General features: G+C 45.8%; 2 protein-coding genes across 13 annotated transcripts in view; both read right to left on the minus strand.

The window, feature by feature from the left end:
- Positions 1-12,414, minus strand: part of LOC1277872 (receptor-type tyrosine-protein phosphatase kappa) — an 83,413-nt gene extending 70,999 nt beyond the window's left edge. For 3 of the 12 annotated variants that reach the window (XM_061661648.1, XM_061661646.1, XM_061661645.1), the window contains exons 1-2: positions 12,180-12,414; positions 8,785-9,300 (exon numbers count right to left, since the gene is read on the minus strand). Coding sequence is in view for 1 of the 12 variants with exons in the window: in XM_061661657.1 (XP_061517641.1) it covers positions 8,785-8,786 (2 nt within the window). In the remaining 11 variants the exon portion in view is untranslated. Of the gene's footprint in view, positions 1-8,784; positions 9,301-9,438; positions 9,796-11,957; positions 12,097-12,179 lie in introns of those variants that run through there. The other 9 variants (XM_061661654.1, XM_061661652.1, XM_061661651.1 and 6 more) reach the window with 6 other exon arrangements.
- Positions 12,415-15,341: 2,927 nt separating this feature from the next.
- On the minus strand, positions 15,342-17,541 carry LOC1277871 (DET1- and DDB1-associated protein 1). The gene is made up of 4 exons (XM_317379.5): positions 17,177-17,541; positions 16,797-16,935; positions 16,660-16,721; positions 15,342-16,596 (listed from the first exon to the last, which is right to left on the minus strand). The coding sequence occupies exons 1-4, from the start codon at positions 17,177-17,179 to the stop codon at positions 16,504-16,506; spliced, it is 297 nt and encodes a 98-aa protein (XP_317379.4). The 5' UTR covers positions 17,180-17,541; the 3' UTR covers positions 15,342-16,503.
- Between the last annotated feature and the right edge of the window lie 4,864 nt (positions 17,542-22,405).

Genomic DNA, 22,405 nt, shown 5'->3' on the forward strand with positions numbered 1-22,405 from the left:
ATTAATTTGATCACTATTTTAAATCCATTACTTGTTTGCCTGCACTTAAAAGCGGTGGTGCGTGTTGCCGTTTTCCTGCCCAGCGCATTAAACCATAGGGCGTTGGAGTGGAGTTTTGTGAAAATGACAGTTTACAGTCGCGTTCGCGCGCATAAATTGCAAACAGCTCTCATCTCGTTGGGGTGGTTTTCAAGAACCAACCGTTACGTTAATCTGTCCCATCTGTGGTGTAGACTTATTTTGTGCAGCGGCGGGCAAAACTTTCCATATGAGCTTTCCATGATGGAGAAGAAAAGGAGGAAGGAGAAGCAAATGTTGCCTCGAGGAGTTGCCGAACAAAAGTTGCCTTTATGAAAATGTAATAAAAATACCTCAAACTCAACCTTTTCAAGCTTCAAACTTTTCTCTTGTTGGGACGGGTGTTTGTAGGTGTGTGCGACTTCGGGAAAAAATCGGGCTTTTAAAGCTAAAATCCGTCGCTTTAAGATTGAAAACAACACATGAACTCATTGTTTTGACTGCTATAAATCAAACACTTAGCTTCCAATAACCACCAGTGTGGTGAATCGTTAAATTAGCTAGACAAAGAACCCCTCATTACGGTTCAAAAGACATGCCCCACCACCCAGTCGAACCAATCCATCCCTCTTTCGCAGCATACCCATGTACAGTAAATCATTAAAATGAGTCCCACGCTTGGCCGTCGAAACAAGGCCGGTGCTAATTTGTCTACATTTCTCCAAAATAACAAAAAAAAAAAAACTCACGCCCCATAAATATCCTATCGCCCTATTCTCGCCAACCGTTCCCCTTTCTCGGCTACACCACGTCTCACCAAAACTAAACGAAGCGAACGTGTGTATTTCGTGATTTTCTTTCGTACTTTCCAGCTGCAGCAGCAGCAAACATTGCCGGCTGCAAATTTATAGCAAAGGCTTGTACGGCACACACACCACGGCGCAACTATTCGCCTTAAAAGGTCCCCGGAGGGTTTGGCTTCGAGGAAAGATTGTTACTGTCGGCGAAAGAGATATATTGCCCCGTTGGAGGGTGGCTGGTAGTATCGGAGTGAATCGTTTTGCAGCGAAACAGGCACCAGATTGATTTTTCGTGTGAACACTCGCGCCGGGTTTAGAGAGGTGTGTGTGCTGATGTTTAAGATTTTATGCTCTTGCTGTGATCTTAAAACACAACAGTATAATGGCATATTCTTTCATCAAAACTGTCTCCTGCATCGATGGAAGTGAAATAGAAGACGACATGACAATTTCAAACCCCATGCTCTACATCCTTTGTGCTACGTTTCACAAAAGCTCCCAAAAACAGCCAACCCACACTGATTACGGTGAGAAAATGGTGGTACACAACATAGTTAAGGTGCGGTGCTCATAATTTATCCAAAAAACCGGGCGACCCAGAAGCATCGCAGCAAAACTCACGCTGCGATAGAAACAACAATTTACCCACCGCTAAACCCATTCAAGCTTCATGGTAAGACCATGGATGTGTGTGTGTGTGTGTGTCGCTTTTCCGTGTCCAAGCACCGACTTTTGAAACTCTGGGAGGGTGGGTGGATCCCCTGCCAGAGAGTCCTTTTTCACACCTCCACGGGCACTCATCCTTCCGCCGAACCGACAACGGCGCTGGTGAAGCGGAAGGAAGTCAAAGTCGATGGGAGCGCTTGTGGAAGAGCTTGTAGCCTGCGGGCGAAGGAGGATGCGAGGATCACGGGGGGCTCGATGTACGAAAACAACCTGAAGCAACGATGGGACACTATGTGCAAACACACAGACACAAACCCACCTTTCGAGGACTTTCGGACCGGGGAGAAGTGTGAACATTTACAGGTGAGAAAACTGTCCCACCCAAACTGTGCTGCTGGTGGGACGGAATAGACATTAAGCAGGAGCTGCACCAGTGGGAGGTCTGTGTCGGGGGGGTAGGGCCCATTTCAAGTAGTTTCAGGTGACAGTACTCCGTCATGGTACACCCATTGTGCAGCATTCCTGCCCAGCATATGCAAGACACCGTTCCTTAGCGCACGTACAGCACACAACAAAGGATGTGTTTTGTTTTCTCCCTCGAAACGGTGTGCGTCAGAAGCGAAACACGCATCATCTTGCGTTGCTGCTAGGAACATATTACACCGGGAGGTCACGGTCAATGGCATTAGAAAAAGGGGTGGGGGGGAAGATCTTCATCAGTGAGCTAACTCTTGAAGCATTTGCGCTGCTGCGCTATTTATTTTGCTTCGCGTTTAATTACTTGCAAGATGTAAAAGCCGATCGGTCTTGGGCAATTTTTACACCAAAACAACGCGTCGTTCCGCCCAAACGCATTCGCGGTTTTATTTGCTTACGAGGCAAAATAATCAAACCCAGACGCCCGTACCCTACCCTCTTTGCGGTGGAGAGAAGAGGTTTTTGCAGGTGCCTTGGGTCTGCTGACTGGTCTTTTTGACCAAGACAAACCGCCCCGTGACTATTCTTAGAACGTTCAACCAGTGGGGCGGACGGGGACAGCAGCGAAGAGGGTGGGGTGGGGGGGGGAGGGGACTATGTTTCCACATCAATCCGTCGACACCCTCGGTCCTCGGAAACGCTGCAACCCAACGCAACGCGACAACAATCCATCCTTCAACCCAGATGCACAAACACGGCACCGACGCGGTGACGGATGATGCAAAAACGGAGAGATTTTGTCTTAAAACAACAACAACAATAATAATAATAATAATAATAATAATAATAATAATAATAATAATAACGAAAGCGTATGGTGGACTGATGGAAAACATTGTTTTACGACTGACGGTGTAGTCGTACGAGTTGGCAAACGGTGCGCCACGTACCGCAAGCGGCCACCTGCATCAAAAAACCACGCTGACCTCCACACCACGAGAGCACGGGCAAAAATCGCATCGCTTGCAACAAGAACGGAACACCTTCTCCCGCAGCAGCAGCAGGAGTGGATGATGTCGCAACGGGTGTTGTTTTTTTTTTGTAGCAGCAGCATCCGGTCCAACAAGCAGCAGCCGGCAGGCTGAATAATTCGTGGGATTAGCAAGTTTAAAAATAGTTTCGACAACAAATCCTTGTGCCACGCAAGTAACTATGGCCGGCGTACCGTGCATGTGAGGAAGCTGTACTAGAGGGAGCAGTGCAGGATGTGACCCCGACTCGGGGAAAGACCTTCCGCCAGTCCATACGGCGAGTTCAAGTGCCGCCCGGTTGGCCCTGTTTCGCTTCAAATGAGTTGAGTTGTTATCTCGCGAGCAAGGGAGGGTTTTAATTCGTCCAATTAACTTCTCGTGATGATTAAGAATTAATTTCAAATAAAATATCACATTGATTGCATAGTATTTGTTATCAACTCAATTTAAAAGTACAACATTAAACAGGAGCCATCCGAAACCTCGCCACAAACCGTATTTGTTTTCCAACTCAAACAAATGCCATTACAAATACAATCGGCACAGTGCTTTGGAAGCGTTCGTGCACAGGCAAAACACAAATTTATAATGCTGATTGGGCCACCTGATATACACATTTACAGACGTGCCGATTCAACACACACACACCTTCCGCCCTGATTCCCCTCTGTATATTGGCAAGAACACACCTTGGCTTGCACCAACCATTCGGCTTGAATGGGCGAGTTTTGGCAGAACCATATCGGGAGGCGAACCATTTTCCGCGTGTGTGTGTGTGTGTGTGTCAGCAACAATTGCTCCCGGGCAGATGAATGAATCGGCGGGCGTGTGGTGATGGTGGCGTTATGAATAGGCCGACATTTTGTGCAAAAGCCCCGCGCACGGCACAGTAGAATACAACCACCTGTTGAGCTTTGCTCGGGTCATGCACACCCGAAAGGAGGAGGGGTAAGGGTGATGGAAATGGAAAAGCCTTAATCCTTGCTCTACTCCCTTTTACCAACACACACACACACATGTATACACAGTGTGCATGTAGATTGAGAAGATGACAAAGTTTTCCATTTGACTTTTGAGCCCAACACCAAAACCAAAATCCATTGAAGCGGCAGCGTACGTATAATGATTAAAAGCGGATTAATGACTAAATCGGTCTTTAATAGGTCTTTGCTGTATGAGATGGCCCTTTTTTGTGTGTGCTTCAACTTATCCTACGATTACACTACTAATTGGATAGAGAACGAGCAGGTTTAATGTAGTTAAAATTTACTCGCCGGTTGAGAAAAGATCACACGCTCACACACTTCAATCACAAAAGAACAAGCTGACGAGTGACGAGCGACATTATTTTGAAAGGAAAAATAGGGAAAACAAACCAAGAAGCCGAGTTTAAAAATAACAACTCGAAATAAATCTTTGCAAAATTGCCCGCCTATTGTTGAGCCAGGCTGCCCAGTGCCCAGAGGGCCGGTTTGCCTGCGTGTTGCTACTGGTAGTAGTTAATGTACCAGCTCTAGATGGTGAGACGGGCAGGAAAGGATTGTTGCTGTTTTAAATCTCCCCTCCCCTGCTGCTCAAATTGCTCTGATGATATTTGACAAAAATATCAAACCGCGTGCACTGATGGGACACGGGGGAGATTTTGCAAGGCTTTCCGTTTGCCAACGATTTAACTGCGCTGCGTTTCGCCGTTGAGAGAAATCAGTGAAAACGGATCGCCGAATGAGAACGCACGTCGCCCAAACAGGGGCCAGGGGGAGGTGGAAATAAAAACACACAATAAACAATTACGCTACAGAGAAGGGAGGGGTACAGGAGAGAAGGTCGCTGGTCTTCTTCGGTCTAGGATAAAAAAGTATTGTAAAGAAGGGAGATGCCTTCATGGCGATTTTATTTTCATCGTCGCCATTTTCGAGAGCTTAAAGGTGACATTCTTATGCAGCCGGGGAGCAGATGGATGGTAAGATAAGATGCGAACAAGTTATTGTGTCGTGGAACAAAGAATCAAGCGACACAGCCACACAAGACGATGAACTGTTTACGTTGAAGGAGCTACACAGTAGAGTTCAATGGACAGGCGTTGATTGAAAGGAGAAATTAATGGGTAAAGGTGAATGTTATTGATTGCTTTAGCTGCCATTTTATAACCTTTTAGTAAAAAGCTTTTGGGAATGGTGGCTCTTCTCACTCTCTTATTCAGCAAACAAATCACAACCCAACGCCCTAACATGTGTACCAATTGTGTCACTGATTTTAATTGGCCCCACAACAACCGCACCGACATATCTCACAACAATATTGCCCCGAAAACCGTCACAACCATTTCGTTCACTTTTGACCAAAATTTGAATTGCTTTGGGATGCACAATACTACAACAAAAAGTAGTAACCCCTATGCAACTCCCCCATTGCCGTACAACAATTGCTTCCTGAATAAGCTAATCAGATCCTGACATTGATCAAATTTGTCATGTCACGTTTTGCCGCACGCTTGCCATGTCCGCTTGCGCTTCTATTCCACCAGCACGCCATCCCATCACCGATGACCGATTGGAAAATCAAATTCCAACCAACCGGCTGTCCAAACGGCTGCGCCCCGTAGGGACGTACGAAACTGTGCCGTAGCTGCTGTGCTGTAAAATATGCATGTGCGCTTTGAGCGTGCTAGGTCAGGGTACAAACGTGTGCGCGACACGCAACTGGGAACTCGGTTTTTTTCATTTCAAGTTGTGTGTTTTTTGTGGTGTTGTTGCTATCGCTCAAACCTCAACACACGACAGCACCACCTCAAATCACTACTCGCCATGTTGTTTTGTTAGGAGGAAAATAATAGCGTAGCAGGTGGGAAAAAAGAGAAAGCATCACGGGTGTCTGTGTGTAGAATATCTAGCATCAAACGTTTCTTTTTCCTGTTTCATTTCTCTCCGTTTGAATCAACAAGCAGCAAGCAAGAGAGAAGGAGTGAGTAGGAAAGATAAGCAGAAGCGCAAGAAATAAAAGGGAAGGCAACATTTAGCGGGTCTAAGAATGCGGAAAATCAGGGGAAAAAGATTATGTGACAAGTGACAGCCATCAGCGAATCCGGGGAACGATTTGATTAGCACAACTGCCACTGCGTGCTGTAGTGTGTGTGTGTGTGCTGAAGCGCAGAGGAAAGGGTGCTCAAAACGAGGCAAAACGTGTAGTTGAAAATAGAACAATCAAGCAGCATAATGACCCGTATGGCGATTGTGAGCGTTTGCGCGCACAAATTGTATCATCGCACGTGGAAAAACAGTTTCAATTTGTTTTACAATTTGACTAGAATTTCGAACCAAAAAGCAAGTAAGTTAAAATAAATAAACAATACAGAAAGCGTTTATTTGTGTGCAGGGAATAAACAAATTTCCCAAACACTGCTCCCAGCATGCCGATGGAGACGCCTGGTGGATGACACGCAGCACGCGCAACCATCATACGCGTAAGGGCGAAATGTGCAATATCCACTCCGCAAACCAAATAAACTGCACAAAAGCGGCTTTTGACATTTTGTGAAAGATCAAGCTTAGCATTTGGTGGATTGAAAGCAACACACACACACATATATACATGATAGTGGCGAAGAAAAAAAGATCGGAAAAATAAAATGCTATCAAGCGTGGAGAATAAATTGAATTTTATGCTTATGTAAATATGTGAACTCATCGGAATTATGGGCATGAATAGATCGAGCCATCCATTGACGATGAAAATGAGTGGTTCCAAAAATAAGTCCATTCCAAAAATGGCTCTCTAAGGTAAGAAGTCAATGTGTTATTTCTATTTGCGAATGGCATGCAAATATTATGCTAATTTTACTTTGCTATTTGCGTTTTTTTTTCTTTTCTCATTTTGAAACAGCAAGTCACGAGCTTTGCAACGTCTTGCCGATCTAGAACAACGGCAAGTGGAAAGACAATTCCCCCATCCATTGTCCTGCAATTGCAGTTATTTGCACACACATTTTTCACTGCAAACAATTTTTGCAACAGAATTTATTCGTTTCCCCCATTTCCAGGAACAGACACAATCTACATTCATAACACCACGCGGTTCGGCGATGTTTTTTCTGCCCAGTAGTACTACCCTCCCCCCGTCCGTTGCGTCATCCCGGAAGGAATGTCGACCCGCCGCCGCCGCCGCCGTGCTACGAAAACGCACCGAAATGGAAGATTTATGGTCGTTCGTCGAAATTGAGCGATTCAAGATGCCATCTTCGCTGCCGAATTTGGCTACCCAAATTGGCCAGCACCGCCAGAACCAACCCTCGTGTGAGCATGAGTGAGACAGAAAGAGAGTGAGAGGCTGGAAAACGGATTTTTCCATGTATCGAAACACACTCACAGGTCCCTAAACAACTTTACCAATCGCTTCTCTAAACAAAACGACGTGAAGTGGAAAATCGAAACCAGTTTTCCATGACTCAATCGGGTGGCCTTCACACGATCCTGGGGGGCCGACCGGGCGGCCATTAGCTGACGGCGGGACGGGCGGGTCTCTGTGTATTGCTTAACCCTCGCGCCCACGACGAGTTCATTGAACGCGACCAAGCTACCGGCCACCGGGTGTGTGGGGCGAGAGCGCGGATCGACAAAATTGATCGATTTCGTATTATGCTCTTTTACGACACATGTAAGCGGAAACATTTGCATGTGAATATATCGAACCCGTTGGGGTTGGGTTCCCCGTTCATTCGCCGTTGGCTCGCTTTTTTTGTGTTTGTTCCGTTCGGCCGTCCTCTTGCCGTATCGTTGGGAAAGGACAGCCACGTATAGTGGACCGGATCCGGAGGCTCAACCAACCTCAACACGGTGGTGCTCACGGATGAAACACGAACGTACAAGCAGAGCGCATTGTTTTGGGGTAGGATTATGTGGTCGCTGCTTTGGACGGAGGTCGCCATCGTTTCGCCCCAAGGCGCGGCGGTGTGTGTGTGATAAAGTTTCCCGAAAAAGCTTTCATCCGATCAAGGCCGCGATGGGAACACATTATCATTCGATTAGCTGTCAGAACATTTGTCAGGATTTACTCCACGGGTAGCATCATCGTTGGGGCTCCCGGTAGGCACGAGATGTATTATGGTAATGTAGATGGAACAAAAGGTCGCTCTTTTAGGATAAAGTGTACTGCAGATAGTGCTGATACAGGCTTAACCTGGGGGAAATCCTCTGTCTAGTTTTTTCATAGGATATTTCCCTGCGTTTGAACCTCTAGTATACTTTATAGCCTCTAATAGACTATTTTTTCCCTTGACATCTCAAACTCTTATCTAAAATATTTAAATTTGAACTATAAAATGAAACTGACACAAACTAAGCTTCTGGAAGGAGTAAACTATAACGAAAGCACCTCCAATCCTAACACTTACACCTAGCATGGGAACAATTTTGGAACCAGTAAAGCAATAGACAAAAACAACAAGAGGGAAAGCACTTTCGGGCACAACAAGAAACAAACGAACGAGACCGTAACATGTGTTGCAAACATTGGGTAACTCGGGTTGCACAGGTACGTATTTCCATTCAAAAGTGGAAAAAGGTGGCCATTTTCTTGAACACATTATAATGTGAACGTTCTTGAAGTAGCAGAATGGAAGTAATGAAACAATTTAAAACGCTACGTAGTAGAACATGACAAAACGGTAAAGGAGATCAATCAATTAAAACAAGAAAGAAATAAAGAAAAGAAACGAAAGAACAATAACGATTACGAACGACAAGAAAGCAATTCAAAAAAGGGGGAGGAGGAAAAAAGAAAACAACAACAGTAAACAAAAACACAAGGTGACGAAAGGAGGTGAAATGCTTTCACAACACAATATTGGTTTTGCATACATTTTGCTCGGCCGTTGATCGACGCTCAGTCACGTCGCCTAGAGTGTGGTGATGAAATGAAGGGTGGTCCTCCCCGTTTTCTGTGGACTGCTTTCTAACACAACTGGTTGCTCTATTTTCGAATCTATTTCACTTCCGACGCTGAGATGCAAACTGAAATGCCCATTCCCCTTTACGGAGAGCACTAGCACGCACTTGCACGCACAAACACAGACACACTTCGCTGCACACCTGCTGGTGGGACACTTCTAAGCACGGGTTTGAAGACAAATAAACCCCCAGAAACTAATTTACTTACACTCAGCTTGGGGAGCGAGCGTGAGTGCTAAAGGCAAACACAACACACGTACCACCGCGCGGGGAAAAAACAGCTTCACTAAACGTTGCACTCACGCACAGTAGTATTCTTGTGTTAAATATATATATAAAACACTTGCTTTCTTTTCTATATCACCTTCTTTAGTATTGTATTCTTTTGTTTCCACTGTCACCTCACTGCACTGACGGTTGTTTGGCCTGCGTTAGATAAAATTCCGATTAAACACCTGTGACGCCCCTGTTAGCTCGACAAATGAGGGGGACACTTTTCCCTTTTTGCCGCAAGCGCCACCAACTAATTTTTCATTCAGCGAATGTACTGACCACGCGACTCACCCGCTTCGAATAGTGAACTTTACACACCACCAGCCAGCAGCAAAACCCTACTACTGCTCGAATGGGAGCTGATGTTACACACCGAAACCTTTGCCGACACTCTCCGGAGAACGATGCGGAGCGCGCGAAGATCACTTCGCTCTTGGCGTACGATCGTTCTCTTCTCTGAATTTTGACACGTTTTATCTCAGCTCTCTGTGGAAATGTTTTTCGCCTTTCGTTGAGTGCCTTTCCCTGTTCTACGTATTCTTGATTATTTATCATACAAAAGTACAAACCATACGACAGCTCTCGATCTAATACTCATGCACAATTCTAGGCAAATAACATTAATTACCCTTCACGCGATCGTTCGTAGCGACGATTTCTCCAACCATCTCTCGCTCTCTCTCTCTTTCTAGAGAGCAAACGAGAGGTGGTCGCACAAGCATGAAAAGCAAAACTACCGAAAGAGCAAAACACAGAGTTTGCTCTTGGTGGTAAAAAAGGAAAAATGAGCATACACGAACGAACCGCACGCCACCGTGGAGGGCTGAGGATGAACGGATCGCGAAAATATTTTTTCCCGGGGATTTCCCACCAACACGAAGCGGAAGATGAAGACGAGAAGAAGAAAAAAGCAGGGAGGAAGAGATGGTGGGTAGAAGAAGAGGGGCTTAGCAAAAAACCCGTGAACTGAAAGGGGGAGGGAACACAGCCATGCCAAGGGAAGTGGGACACAAGGGGTAAAAACAAATATTTTCACTTTCGATTGCAATCGCCATCGTCAGCGAACATCGTCGTCGTCGTCGTTCTGGTTGCCATTCGATCAAAGTTTGCTTCCGATGGTATTAAGGGGGGGGGGGGGGGGGGAGGACTGTGCGGAAGTATTAGAACGGGGTGGCATGCGGGGTATTAGTGTGTATGTTATGAAAATTCAGAAAAGACAAGGCAGAGAAAGATGGCAATGCCTAGGGTTACGCACATTTGGCGCCAAAGACATGATGCTATTAGGTGGATGTTTTTCAAGTGATAGTAAATATAGTAAGAGAGACATTGGCTGGTATTATTGAATCCGTTCGTAGCGGCGGCGTACGTCCCGACACTCATTTTCTTAACGTACTAGATGGTTGCTACAGTTATTCACCGCGGCGTTGTAGGAGCGGGCTCAAGAAATGTGTTGCCATCCCTAAAATTTCATGTGAGCGCCGTACGTTCCCGCTACGAACGGATTCAATAATACCAGCCATTGTTTGTAACATGTTTCAAGAGGTATTTGCTCAAACATTGTTCAGCATTGAACAATGAATTTCGACAGTAAGTTAAAGTGTTCAGCGCAAATATTGAAGTCATCCAACGGGAAGTTATTGGCTTTATAAAACTCCCAATAAATAAAAGCGACTAATGAGGCAAACAAGATCTGTGCCTAGATGTATGTATCTGGCACTTCGGATCAGCATTCGCAGCAGCGCGGCAGAACGGTTAGGCAAAATGGTCGGGACAGGGCACGCTTGAAAAGGCCGAATGGTATTTATAGAAATGCGCGTCTACGGTTTGCTCATTCTCTGTGTGTTTTCCCCCCGCATTCAAACCGGGCCACAACACCAGCTACTCGTACTCGGTGGGTACTACGATCGAAATACACGCACACACGCACACACCCGTAAAGGAGATCTTCCCCATGCACCACACTGTACGATCGGTTACGAACGAACGAATACTCGATCGATTGTTTGCGAACTGTTCACTAATAAAGTCCATCTGTGTGTATCTCACTCAACATTTGGGAACTTTGAGCTGTCAGATTTGACATTTCTACTAAACTACTACAATTACAACAACATTTGGATAGGGAGGGGATGGCTACTAATCCTCGTCTTGCACAAAGATACCCCCCCTCTTGTCGCGCACGGATACACGCACACACATGCACTAGCACAGTATTTGACACTTTACCGGGTAGTGTGCTTTTTTCCACTGTGGCTTTCACGCAAACACTTGCTTAAATCGTGTCACCATCTTTTTCACCCCCTTTCGCTCCCAAAACGGGAACGAAGATGAATGAAAGATGTTTTCCAAAGTGTTTCTAACAGGCACAGACACCTACACACACACACGCGCACACACGTGCTATGGTACATATTAATACACCCATTTGGCCCTCGTATTGTATGTTAGCGCACTGCTCAACGCGCCCGACACACGCATTCGAGGGAGAGGAGAAAAAAACCCCTTTTTGCAGGCAGCATTCTACCGCAAGGAATGTGCTCTTGCCAACTGCGGAACGAATGAGGTGCCGCCACATGGTGCCGCCACAAAACAGAACGAGTCAAACGTGTCAACACACGCAAGCAGGTTGGTAGAGCCTGGGGAAGAATACAACCAGAACAGAAGCAGAAGAGCAGCTCGACGGGAGGCAGCAATTCGAGAGCAAATTCCTGTGTGACCTGGTACTTCTTCTCATTTTTGCACTTCAAAAATTACTTTCAATCTAGTACGTAAGGCGTCGCTCGATGATGTGTGCAGGAAACAACACCTACTTAGACCCTTGTTGGCAAGCCGGGATCCTTGAGCCGTAAATATCGGAGAGTCCGTGGTCAGGTACACTGGCTGATTCTGTTACCGCACACATACACACACACACACACACACACACATACACGCACGTATACAGTGCGTAGATGGATTCTACGCTGCTCTAATCACTCTCGGTTGGTAGAAGAAAAGCATCCCCTAGACAGCCACAACACTTCTTCGTTCACCTTCGTTCTTCTGACTCTGCCGAGGCAACGTCTGCTTTGGAGGAAAGGTGCCTCGCTTTGCTGTGTAAGTACACTCCGTTTCCTTGCTGCTGTTACTGCTGCTGCTGCTGCTGCTGGATGACAATTGCAAGTGGCTAACGCTGCTTGTTCCGAGTGCCGGGAATGGCGTAACGCGACACTGCGATGCACGTCCGACGCATTGAAACACTCACGATCTACTGAGTGAGCGTGTGCGGAGTGCGTGGAAAAAGATTCCGAAACCATCACCAGAAAACGCGACGGGAAAATCTTCCGTCCAACAAACACCACTACCACTACTACTACTACTACCAGCATCAGAGCATGCTGCTGCTCCACTCGCTCTCTTTCTCTCAAGCTCTCTTTCTCAGCACAGAGCACAACCGTCTCGATCGGTCGGTTTTTGTGTGAGAGATGCTGCTCACACCGTGCGAAGGACATCCACGCGCTCTCAAAACACACACAGCTGGCTCAGCCTGGTGCTCACTACAACAACAACAACAACAAAAACCCCCGTTGGATGAGAATCCTTTTCCTCGTGTTCCGTATTCCGTGCCTGTGGAACGTCCGAGAAATGATTATGAATGTGCGCCCGCGAGGGTGGCAATAAATGGGACGGGTGAGACGAACGGGGAGGACACAAAAAAAAACGGCGACACCAGTCGTGGGTTTCTGTCTGGGAGTGTATATGTGTTCGGTGGACCGGAGGCGACACGTGGACGCCAGTCGCGAAACAGTCCGTCGCGAAGAGCAGTTAGAAGCGGGTTGGGGATGGTGAGGGTGCTGGCGCATGAATTTGGGACAGGAAGCGCTTCCTTCTTTTTGTTATGTCGCTATCGGAGTGGTGTTCGGTATGCACATGATCTAGGTCAAAGTTTGAACTATTTCGTGCAACAAAAGCTATACTTTGTGGGTCATTGACAGTATCAATTGTAAAGTCCGGGATGGAGTTACTCAAATTACTCCCAAATGCAATTTGTTACAATTTTTGTCCATTGAGATGCTTATGATGGTAATCTGCGTCACGGAGCAAGACACCGTTCACCGTCAGAGCGTTCTCAAATTTCCTACACCCCTCCCACCATAGCTCAAACTCTGCTCACGCGAAACCATGACCTCCGGGAAATTGTTCGAGAAGTAAAATAAATAACATACATACGTAATTGTGGTACGCCTTTCAGCTGATTTCCACCGTAAACGCACGCGAGCGGCATCGGGACCACCAATACAGCCACACTGTAAAAGAGAGCTTTGCACGCATCGGTATCTTCCGGAAAGGATTTACCCATACAACGACGAGGAATTAGATTGCTTCATCAACATGCAGAAGAGACAGAAAAAACACATTAAAAAGCCATAAAATAAAATACACATAAAACAATAATCTGCCTGATTTTGGGAGGAAAGAAAAAAATCTTCCTTTCCCCCTCGCTTTCTATCTCTGCTTCGAAACCAAAACAAACTCTATGTTGGTTTATGTTTTGGACAATGCCATATCGAAACCGAGCAAAGGAGGAGACCTTTTCCCCCATAACACGCACTCCCAAACCTTGCCCTACGCGTCGGTATTTATTATTAACCACCTGTTTGTCACTCGTTAGAGGCCACCCATAACCGTCGTCGTCGTCGTCATCTTTACGCTGCTCACACAAAAAACCAACCAGTCTCCAATGCCGGAAAGTTGGCGAGAAAAGCCCATACACAAAAAAGCCAAGCATAAAAGAACCTAATTCCACATGTCGGTGTGTGTGCGTCGTGAGCTCCAAGAAAGAAAGTGTGTGCGAGAAAAGAGAGCAAGAGAGCAATCCGACTAGCCAATTGCAGAAAATGAGTGCCACATCCTCGACAGTGTGAGAAAATGAGTGACTCTCTCTCACCGAACGCTCAATGGGGCCAATAGACGCAAGAAACAGAGAGAGAGCATATGTTTATGTCTTTTGTTACGCTTCCGAACCGATCATGCTGTCCATCAACCATCCCTCCCCGCGCCGAGAGTTCAGTTTCAACTGGGTGTGGGCGTTGTTTTCCACCAGGGCGAATTCGGGCAGGGCAGAGCGACCGCAGAGCGGTGTCCGTTAACCCCTGTGTTGCGCACCGAGTTTCACCGAGGCGGCATTTCTGCTTTACATCTGCTGCGATGGACGGGATGTGTGGCACTGTGTTCACGAAACTTCCACACCAAGCGACCAAGCCGCGGCGACAGCGGGAAGAGTACGCGTGCCCGGTTCATCTTTATTTCCAGTTGTTCCAGTGTTGTTCAAGTGGGACTCCGCCGCCTGTAAATGAGAGAAAAGCCGATGCTGGGGCTTTTGTGTAATGAGAATATGCAAATAAACTGCTGGTGATTCTAGCTCGCAGGCAGGATGATCACCACTCCGGTGACAGACGGGCGGCAGTGGATGGATGGTGATTTCCAGCGGAAATCAAACTCTTAAACTCTGAGCGCTCGGTTTCCTTCACGTGCCGCTCGGTTTTAGCGGCAAAAGCATTACGTAAGCGACCGCAGCGACCGGGAACGGAAATGGCTTTGTAGAAGGGAAATCGTACTCATCATTCCTTGTCCCACACACTTCACACCACCTTTACAGCATGTGAGCGGTTTCGGTACACTTATCGGCACGAATTCATCGCACCAGCACCGTGCCGCACAAACCGAACCACACATGGACTCGCACACATTGGAGATGGAAAGTTTTGGATGGTAGCGACTGTTCGCCCCTGCGCTTCATGCATAAAACCACCCGCGATGCAAATTTGTTCACCGAAAAGTTACTCGAGCACTGCTTTTGATGTGTACACACACACAGGACGGCTGTGTCGTTCGTTCGGCTTCCACTTGTCTGCAACTGTGAGTGGGTTGTCCGGTCTGCTTTACAACTGTGGTTGATGAAGTAGGGAAGCATATGAAACACTTTTGTAGGATTAGATATACTTCATCTGCACATTGGATGCAGTTTCAGATTCATTAACAACTTCTACGCGCTTTGAAGTAATGTTCCCTTCAATTTGTAGCATTAATTCCGGGCTTTGCTCTAGACGTTGCAGTACAGAGATAAGGACGAACAGGGTGTGCTTCACCCACCTCTTAACTTTGAAGTACCAAATTCTTAACTCCATTTCGGTGTAAGGGTAAGCAAAAACGCATTTTTCAGTTTCAGTATAGGGTATCGATGCTTCGAGGTTTTCTTATTTATGAGTTAGCTTGAAGAAGAGCTTCTTGTGACACATACGCCCATTTTTGGAGGTGTTCATCATTCCACACTCTTCCATCCCGCTCTACTCTACGGTCTCTCGATGAAACATTTGTGTTGTGGTGGTTTTGAAAAGAGGGGTTTTGTTTTCTAAATAAACCGTTTGCAATTGCAGCATTTGCAGCATTGCGCTTGGCAGCCGGTGGATATTAGCAACTTTTTCTGCTCAAACTTAGCTTTACATAAACAGGACAAAAAAAATCCATTCCGGGCATTTTAGGGGGGGACTCTGCTACGGCTACATTTTTTGTTCCTTCTTCTACGCTAAGATATAGACACCCGATAGGGGAGAAAATGTTTCTGTAATCGCACAAAATGGGTGGTTATTTGCTGTAGGGTTCAGAGTGACAGTTACATCGCTACGAACAAAAGGGGAACGCATCACTTTACAGGGAGGTGGTATGAGGTTGGGTTAGCCTGGAGTGTAATAATGTTATCGTTCACTTTCCTACATAATTATGAAACACTTGTAATACAAGATGAGACACGCTTTGCCTCGTTCTGCGAAGCTGAGAAACCTAGCTTAAATTTGCCGAAATTTAAACTCACACAAAGAAAATGGGACAAACGTCGAAATGTTACGCGAGCCTGCATCAAGGTCCTATAAAATATATATGTGAAAATAATTGGCTGTAGATTTGGTTCTACAATTAACGGCGTTACTACCGTAAATGCTTCATTTTTTGGGTTTCTTGATGAATTTGGAGCACTGTTGTTTTGATCTTTTGATATTAAATAATCGAACCTGCAGCGAGCGTGGTGCTGCTTCATGCTTTCCTACGGACACACAACGGAAACTCCATATGGAAATACTCCATCCAGTTTTCCTGCTTGTGAGTGAGACATTCTTGAAGCTATCTTACTATGGGACCTTTGATTTCCTGGCTGATCACCCCACACATATTTTCCCACCAAACGTATGAGACAACCCCACATCTCCCCTCTTCTGCCGTTCCATTTCTGACCTGACCTGACACCCATGCTTAATTGGTAAATTTCCAGTACGCTAATGTAACGTGTGTTCGCTCCTGGCGCAAATCAGCGCACCGCCCCATCTACGTGTTGTTATTGTCGCGCGTCTCAAGGCGGGGTCTTTTCCGTAGCAGATCGTTGGAAGCATTCTCGAGCTCACGCTTTTTGGGTGGATTCTGCGGAAAAAAAGTTCATTAGAATGTTTCTTTGTTTCGCGTAGTCGGTTCTTTACAACTCACCTTTTTGTCCCATTGCTGATGTAGGTAGCGGAGCAGAATATTCTTCTTGTCGGTAACTATCACTGTGTGGGACGCGGAAGAGACGGGAACCATTATTCACAGCCAGCCAGCAACACCACCACAATTCCCCCACTTACCCTGCTCCGAAGGTATATCCACCGTCGGGATGTACACGGAGGGCCTTTTCGAGGATGTCTTCACGCCGTTTTCCGTGTTGAACAGGGAAAAGTTTTCCTCATTGTGGCACGGTAGATCCTTCAGAAACTCGGTGATTGACTGCACACGGAAGCGAAGGGTCGCGGACACACGACGCACACACACACACCCGCCGCCGGAGAAAGGGAAGGGAAGAAAGCAACAACGACAGCAAAAAGAACAAACCCGTGTAAGCACATTGTGGCGATGAGAGCATGCGTTATTTTTAACGCGATCTGACACAAATCAATGGAGAGCAACTGCAGCCGCCGTGCAGCTGCATCTCGCTGCTGTGGAAATGGAAAAGCACTGTACACATTACCATGTTGCGTTGTCGCAGGCGACCTGCCGTTGGAGCGCGAGCCTGTTCCTGCTGTTCCTCGGTCGTCAGCACCGTCGCTATCGGCTGCACCGCAGCTACCACCGTCAGCGCCACTGTTGCTGCCGTGCTCGGTGGACGGGACGGGGCAGGTCGGACGGAGCGAAAGGGAGCGTTTCGTGTGCGCGCTGCTGTTCACTCAACCGTGCGTAGAAGATTCTCGTTGGGGGATGGATCTATACTTTCAATATCTGCACGAAACCAAACACACAAAAAGTGAATGCACACGGACGTAAAACGCAGAGAAAGACCACACTGTTTGTTGTTGATCTAGCGACGTGAGGTTTCTGCAGCTGTCAAAACCAATGTGGCCAGATTATATTGGCAGATTTCAGCAGGAGCACTGTTGAGAACGCAACAATTTAAATTTAATCAATTATTTTAATGATCAATTTCTTGTTAAGCTTTATCCGCCAACGGTGAAATTCAATTTCAAATTTAAATGATTTTCTTTGACGAGCAATTCTCGGAATCCACACAACTGACATTTGCTACTTATTATGAACATTTAATTTATTGTGAAATTTTAACGGATAACATTTTGAATTTAAAACGCATGTATCAATTTTCACGTGCCAGGCAAACAAATGTGCTTTTGCGCGAAAAGTAACAAATAAGGATAGCGATCCTTGAAACAGCATTCCAAGCGCCACATATTAAGCTTAAACGATAGGAAAACGAAATATCTGTGATTTTCGGTAGGATAAATGGAAAATCGGTAGTTTTAGGGCGGTCATCTGTGAATCGGTAGGCATATAAAAAATCGGTAGGAATACAGATAAATCGGTATTTCTGGTCACTCTGGTCGAAAACGATGGAACGTCGAGTGACAGCTATGTCGACTGTCAAACAAGGGTACAGTGCGTCTCGGTTATAGCGCGATATCGACAAGCAGCCGAGAGTGGGTAGTATCTTTGCACGAATTTTACGGTAATTTTAAGATTTGGGAAATATATATCATATATTTTATTATTTAGCTTAGAAAGGATTGATCGTATTAATGAAATGATGTAGAAGAAAGCGTTGTTTTAAGTGAAATAAGTACAATCCTTGTGATTTTGAGTGAGGCATTGCACAGTGTAGACGAACTTCATCGCTGAAAAACATCGCATTAAAACAGTGTTGTGCAAAACTATGCTATTTACCGATTTTTTTTTTAAATATGCAAATGGTTTTTGTAATATTTTCATGGGAAATTTTTATTGTTGTAGAGATTTTATTTACTACAATTTACATTTTTTTGGAATCGTACTAATATGTACTTAATCTAAAACTTACTTCTGTACTAGCCTTACTCATTAATCGATAATAATCTTATAATTATTCTAGACCGCTAGATACTCTAGACCGCTCCCGTGGTATAGTCATCAAATTGTACAACTAAACAACATATCTGTCATGGGTTCAAGCCTCATTTAGACCAAGCCCCTATAGGTTCCTACCCATATAACCATATACCAATTAGTTTCAAATGGCCAAACGCGCATCATTGGCTAAATCTTGCAAAAACAACACACACACAACCTACTTATGAAGCAAATATGTATTAATATTAAAGCCTTCCGCATGTGTCGCAACCAGATACGATCATCATAAAACGTATTAAACTCCTACAACAATTTTGCATGCCAAATGCACATGCAATCCTGATGCTTATTGATCATTTGTGTGCTCACGACATGACGTTTGTTATGTAAAAGCGCATACCGGAATGAATAGAAAATTGGCCTGCAGAGTCGTCCCAAAGTCGTTTTAAAGGTGCATCGAAACAAATGATCTAAAATATGCACCCATAACAAAAAACAGGCAACCTTTAACAAGTAACATATCTCAACACGGCGTAACACAGAAACAAAAAACTGACTCACATGCTTTTTTTGTTCATATTCCAACACCTTATTTAAATAATACGCCTCGAAAGCGATTGCATGCCGGTTTTCACTTGACGATGTGAAAATCGAAACTCGCACTCGCAACTCGATCTGCCTGAGTTTTCCTTCCGCAACCGGACTGGTCCCGATCGATCCAATAATTACTCACCTTCAGCGGTGGCTTAAATGACCGAAAACGGGTCCGATGGTTTGTGTGTGAGCGATGGGAAAAAAGCAGATGCTCCCCCTTCGCAGCATAAATATCGCATCGATCATATCCACACGCCGAAGCAAGAGAACTGGGAGAGTAGTATTGGGGAGGCAGGGCAGGGAAGTCCGTCCCCTCCCGTTGGTCAGCTCCGATTTCGGTGGCAAGCAGTGAGCACGTGAGCAAAATTTGAATACAATCATCAACCGGGGGGAGCAGGGGGGAGGGCAGCAAACCCAACGGCCACTTCCGCGTGTATTGGCCCGGGAGAACCCACAGCGGAACGCACCACGCACCCGTTTACGGTGGGTGGCAAAATCATTCCGGCGCAAAGCCCAAACGAAAGCGAAAGCATTGCGCCGTGTGGTTTTTGCGGTGGTTTGGCGTTTGGGTGGGTGATTTGCCTTCATTCGGATGCACTCCACACCCCACAGCAGCGCCTTTTCTATTGGCAAGCGATTTATGTTTTTTTTCTTCTCTCTTCTCTCTGCCACTCTCTGCCACTCTCTGCCACTCTCTGCCACCCCTTATTTTGAATTGTTTTGGGAAAGCCAAAAAAGGGGAGGGTACCGCACCTAATAACACATTGCTTCATACACCCACCTGGGGTAAACGGTCCGACGGGGCCAGAAATGGACTGGTTAATTAGTTTTTGGTTGACGCGTCTCATAATCGAACCCGGAACTAAGCGGTCCAGCTGCGTGGCGTGATGCGTTGTTATGCAGAGAGCAGTGCAAGGGCGTGTTTTGTGGGCATAATATTATTTAAATGGTCCCAACGTCTTAAAGGGAGAAATCGAAAAGGGCGTTAATAAACACCAAAAAGCAGTGTTTTGAAATTTACACACATACACTCGGACACTTCGTATGCTTAATTAGCAGCATCTGAAGCATTATTCTGTTCACATTTCGGGCACGACTGCTCAGCATAAAGCAAAGCATTAATGCATGCATTTTAATGGACATGGAAATTATGCATTAACACACATACTGGCCGATACGTACGACGGTTCACCTTTTGGATAACGGGTTTGAAGTGAAACTAAAGTTTCCCTCCCACTGATAAAAGCCTCCCGCCGCGCCCAGCGTGGCGCGTTGGTGTGAAACATTGACCAAAAAGCTTATCCAAATTATACAAAACGCACCAAAGTGTGAAATTGATTGTAGAGAAGAAAAAAACAGATCGATCATAACGCACCGAGCTGTACAAGACGCAGAGCAAAAAACCCTCAAAGGAAAGACGGTGCGACGGTCGGGGTGAGGGGCAAAGTAAAAACTTGGAAAAACAATTTGAGTTCACAGTTTTTTGTTTTTCGTTGCTTCAATTGAATGTTGATCGATGTCTCGTACTGTTTTTTTTCGCTTTTCTATTAGCTTCTTGAAAGTCTCACGGCACTTCCACGGCGTGTTACCTTCTCCCACTTTCCGTTGGCTTTTTCCTTCATTGCCGTACACCAAAAACTTCGGCGACGACGAAAGAAAAAGTGTTAATGTGTGTGCACTGAATTCCAATTCCCGGGTGTAAGCGTTTTAATGGTTCGTCAAATTGTGCGTAATGCATGAGTGGATGTGAAACAAGGGAGAGAAAAAAAAACAAATAAACTGACGATAAGAAGCTTTAAGAAGAGTTATTTAAAAAAAAATAAAGCAAAGCATAAAAACCTCTAAAACTAGCTAAAAAAGATTAAAATTACTAGAAAACTAAATCAGAAAATAAAGAGTAAGAAAGTGAACGAATAATTTCGAACAAACAAAACTTGTTCCTTTACAATGAAGCCCTTAAACTTGATCTACAGCACGATACAAAACAAATTACCACTCTCTCTCTTTCTCTCTCTCTCTCTCTCTCTCTCTCTCTCTCTCTCTCTCTCTCTCTATCTCTATCTCTTCACCACTCGCCTTAGATAGCATCTCTCCGAAAGATAAACAATATTTTCCATCAATGATTTCGACACTCGACTGCAACCATTTATCTTCATTTGGAGGCTACCGTTTGACCAGTCTTGGCTGCAATTATCACAAACCGGTTGGCGGCGTAGAAGCAACCCGCCAAGGAAACCTCTTGGATTCTGTCCCTCTATACTTTTGGACCCCCTTTCGTTGCTTCGAAATTTCCCTTTTTTTGTGGGTTTTTGTGGCGCCTGTGCATCATACACTTACACGGACGAGACGACCACATGAGTTTCGCATTAATAATTTTAAATGCTTCATATTCGTGAGCAACACACACACAGACATCCCGACAAAACATATTAAGGAAGGTGTTGGAGAGCAACAACAACAAAAATTGCAAAGCTTTCCTTTTCCCTTTTACCCGTGTACCAAGAAAATCATTACTGACCACCATTCATTGCGGCTACAACCGATCCCTTTTCGTGGGGTTGAATAGTTTAGAAAACAAACACCGAAGCGCCGCCCAAAAGCGCCACCCTTCAACCATCACTTTCCCCGCGTGATGCTGCTGCCGAGGATGCTAAGGTGGCTAGGGTGGTGGTGGTGGTTAGTGAAAATTTTATGGTAAATTGTTTCCACAATCCCTTCGACCAGCCGGATCGCGCGCTCACACAGGCGCCCTTTCCGTCGATCAGTTTCCCTCATCTCATCGCGAAAACATTCCAGCGCGAAGAAGCATAGATGTGGTGGACACGAACAAAAGATAACGTGCATCGCCGAAACATACACACACACACACACACCCAACTCAGAGAGGCGGTAGAGAAACAAACTCTGCACACACTCGCCTCATGGACCATTCTCGCCCGATCACCAACCGAAAAATCGCTGGACGGAAACCGGATTTCGGAATGGAAAACTGTTATCTTCAGCCGCGTCTGCCAGGCAGGCCACGCTAGTTGATGCTGGTCAAGATTTTCGATTTTCACGTCAGAAGCGAGACCGCACGGTACCTTTAATTAGCTGCAGCAACATATCTACATACACACAGACAGACAGACACGGCGGACGGGCGGACGGAGTGCGGCATTCCGGGGGGCTGCTGGTTCATCCCGCGCAGCTCCCGCGAGAGCTTGACACGGTTGAAGGGGCACACTTTTCCTTGCGCTGATGCTGTTGCTGCTGCGGCTGGGGCTGTCCG

The sequence above is a fragment of the Anopheles gambiae genome, chromosome 3 (genome assembly GCF_943734735.2).
Source record: "Anopheles gambiae chromosome 3, idAnoGambNW_F1_1, whole genome shotgun sequence".
NCBI lineage: Eukaryota > Metazoa > Arthropoda > Insecta > Diptera > Culicidae > Anopheles > Anopheles gambiae.

Bases quoted from the DNA above. Each gene is read 5' to 3' on its own strand.
- LOC1277871 (XM_317379.5), bottom strand. The intron at 16,722-16,796 runs GTAAGTGGGGGA...CGTCCCACACAG, and splicing joins GGATATACCTTCGGAGCAGG to TGATAGTTACCGACAAGAAG. The intron at 16,597-16,659 runs GTGAGTTGTAAA...TTTTTTCCGCAG, and splicing joins ATCAGCAATGGGACAAAAAG to AATCCACCCAAAAAGCGTGA.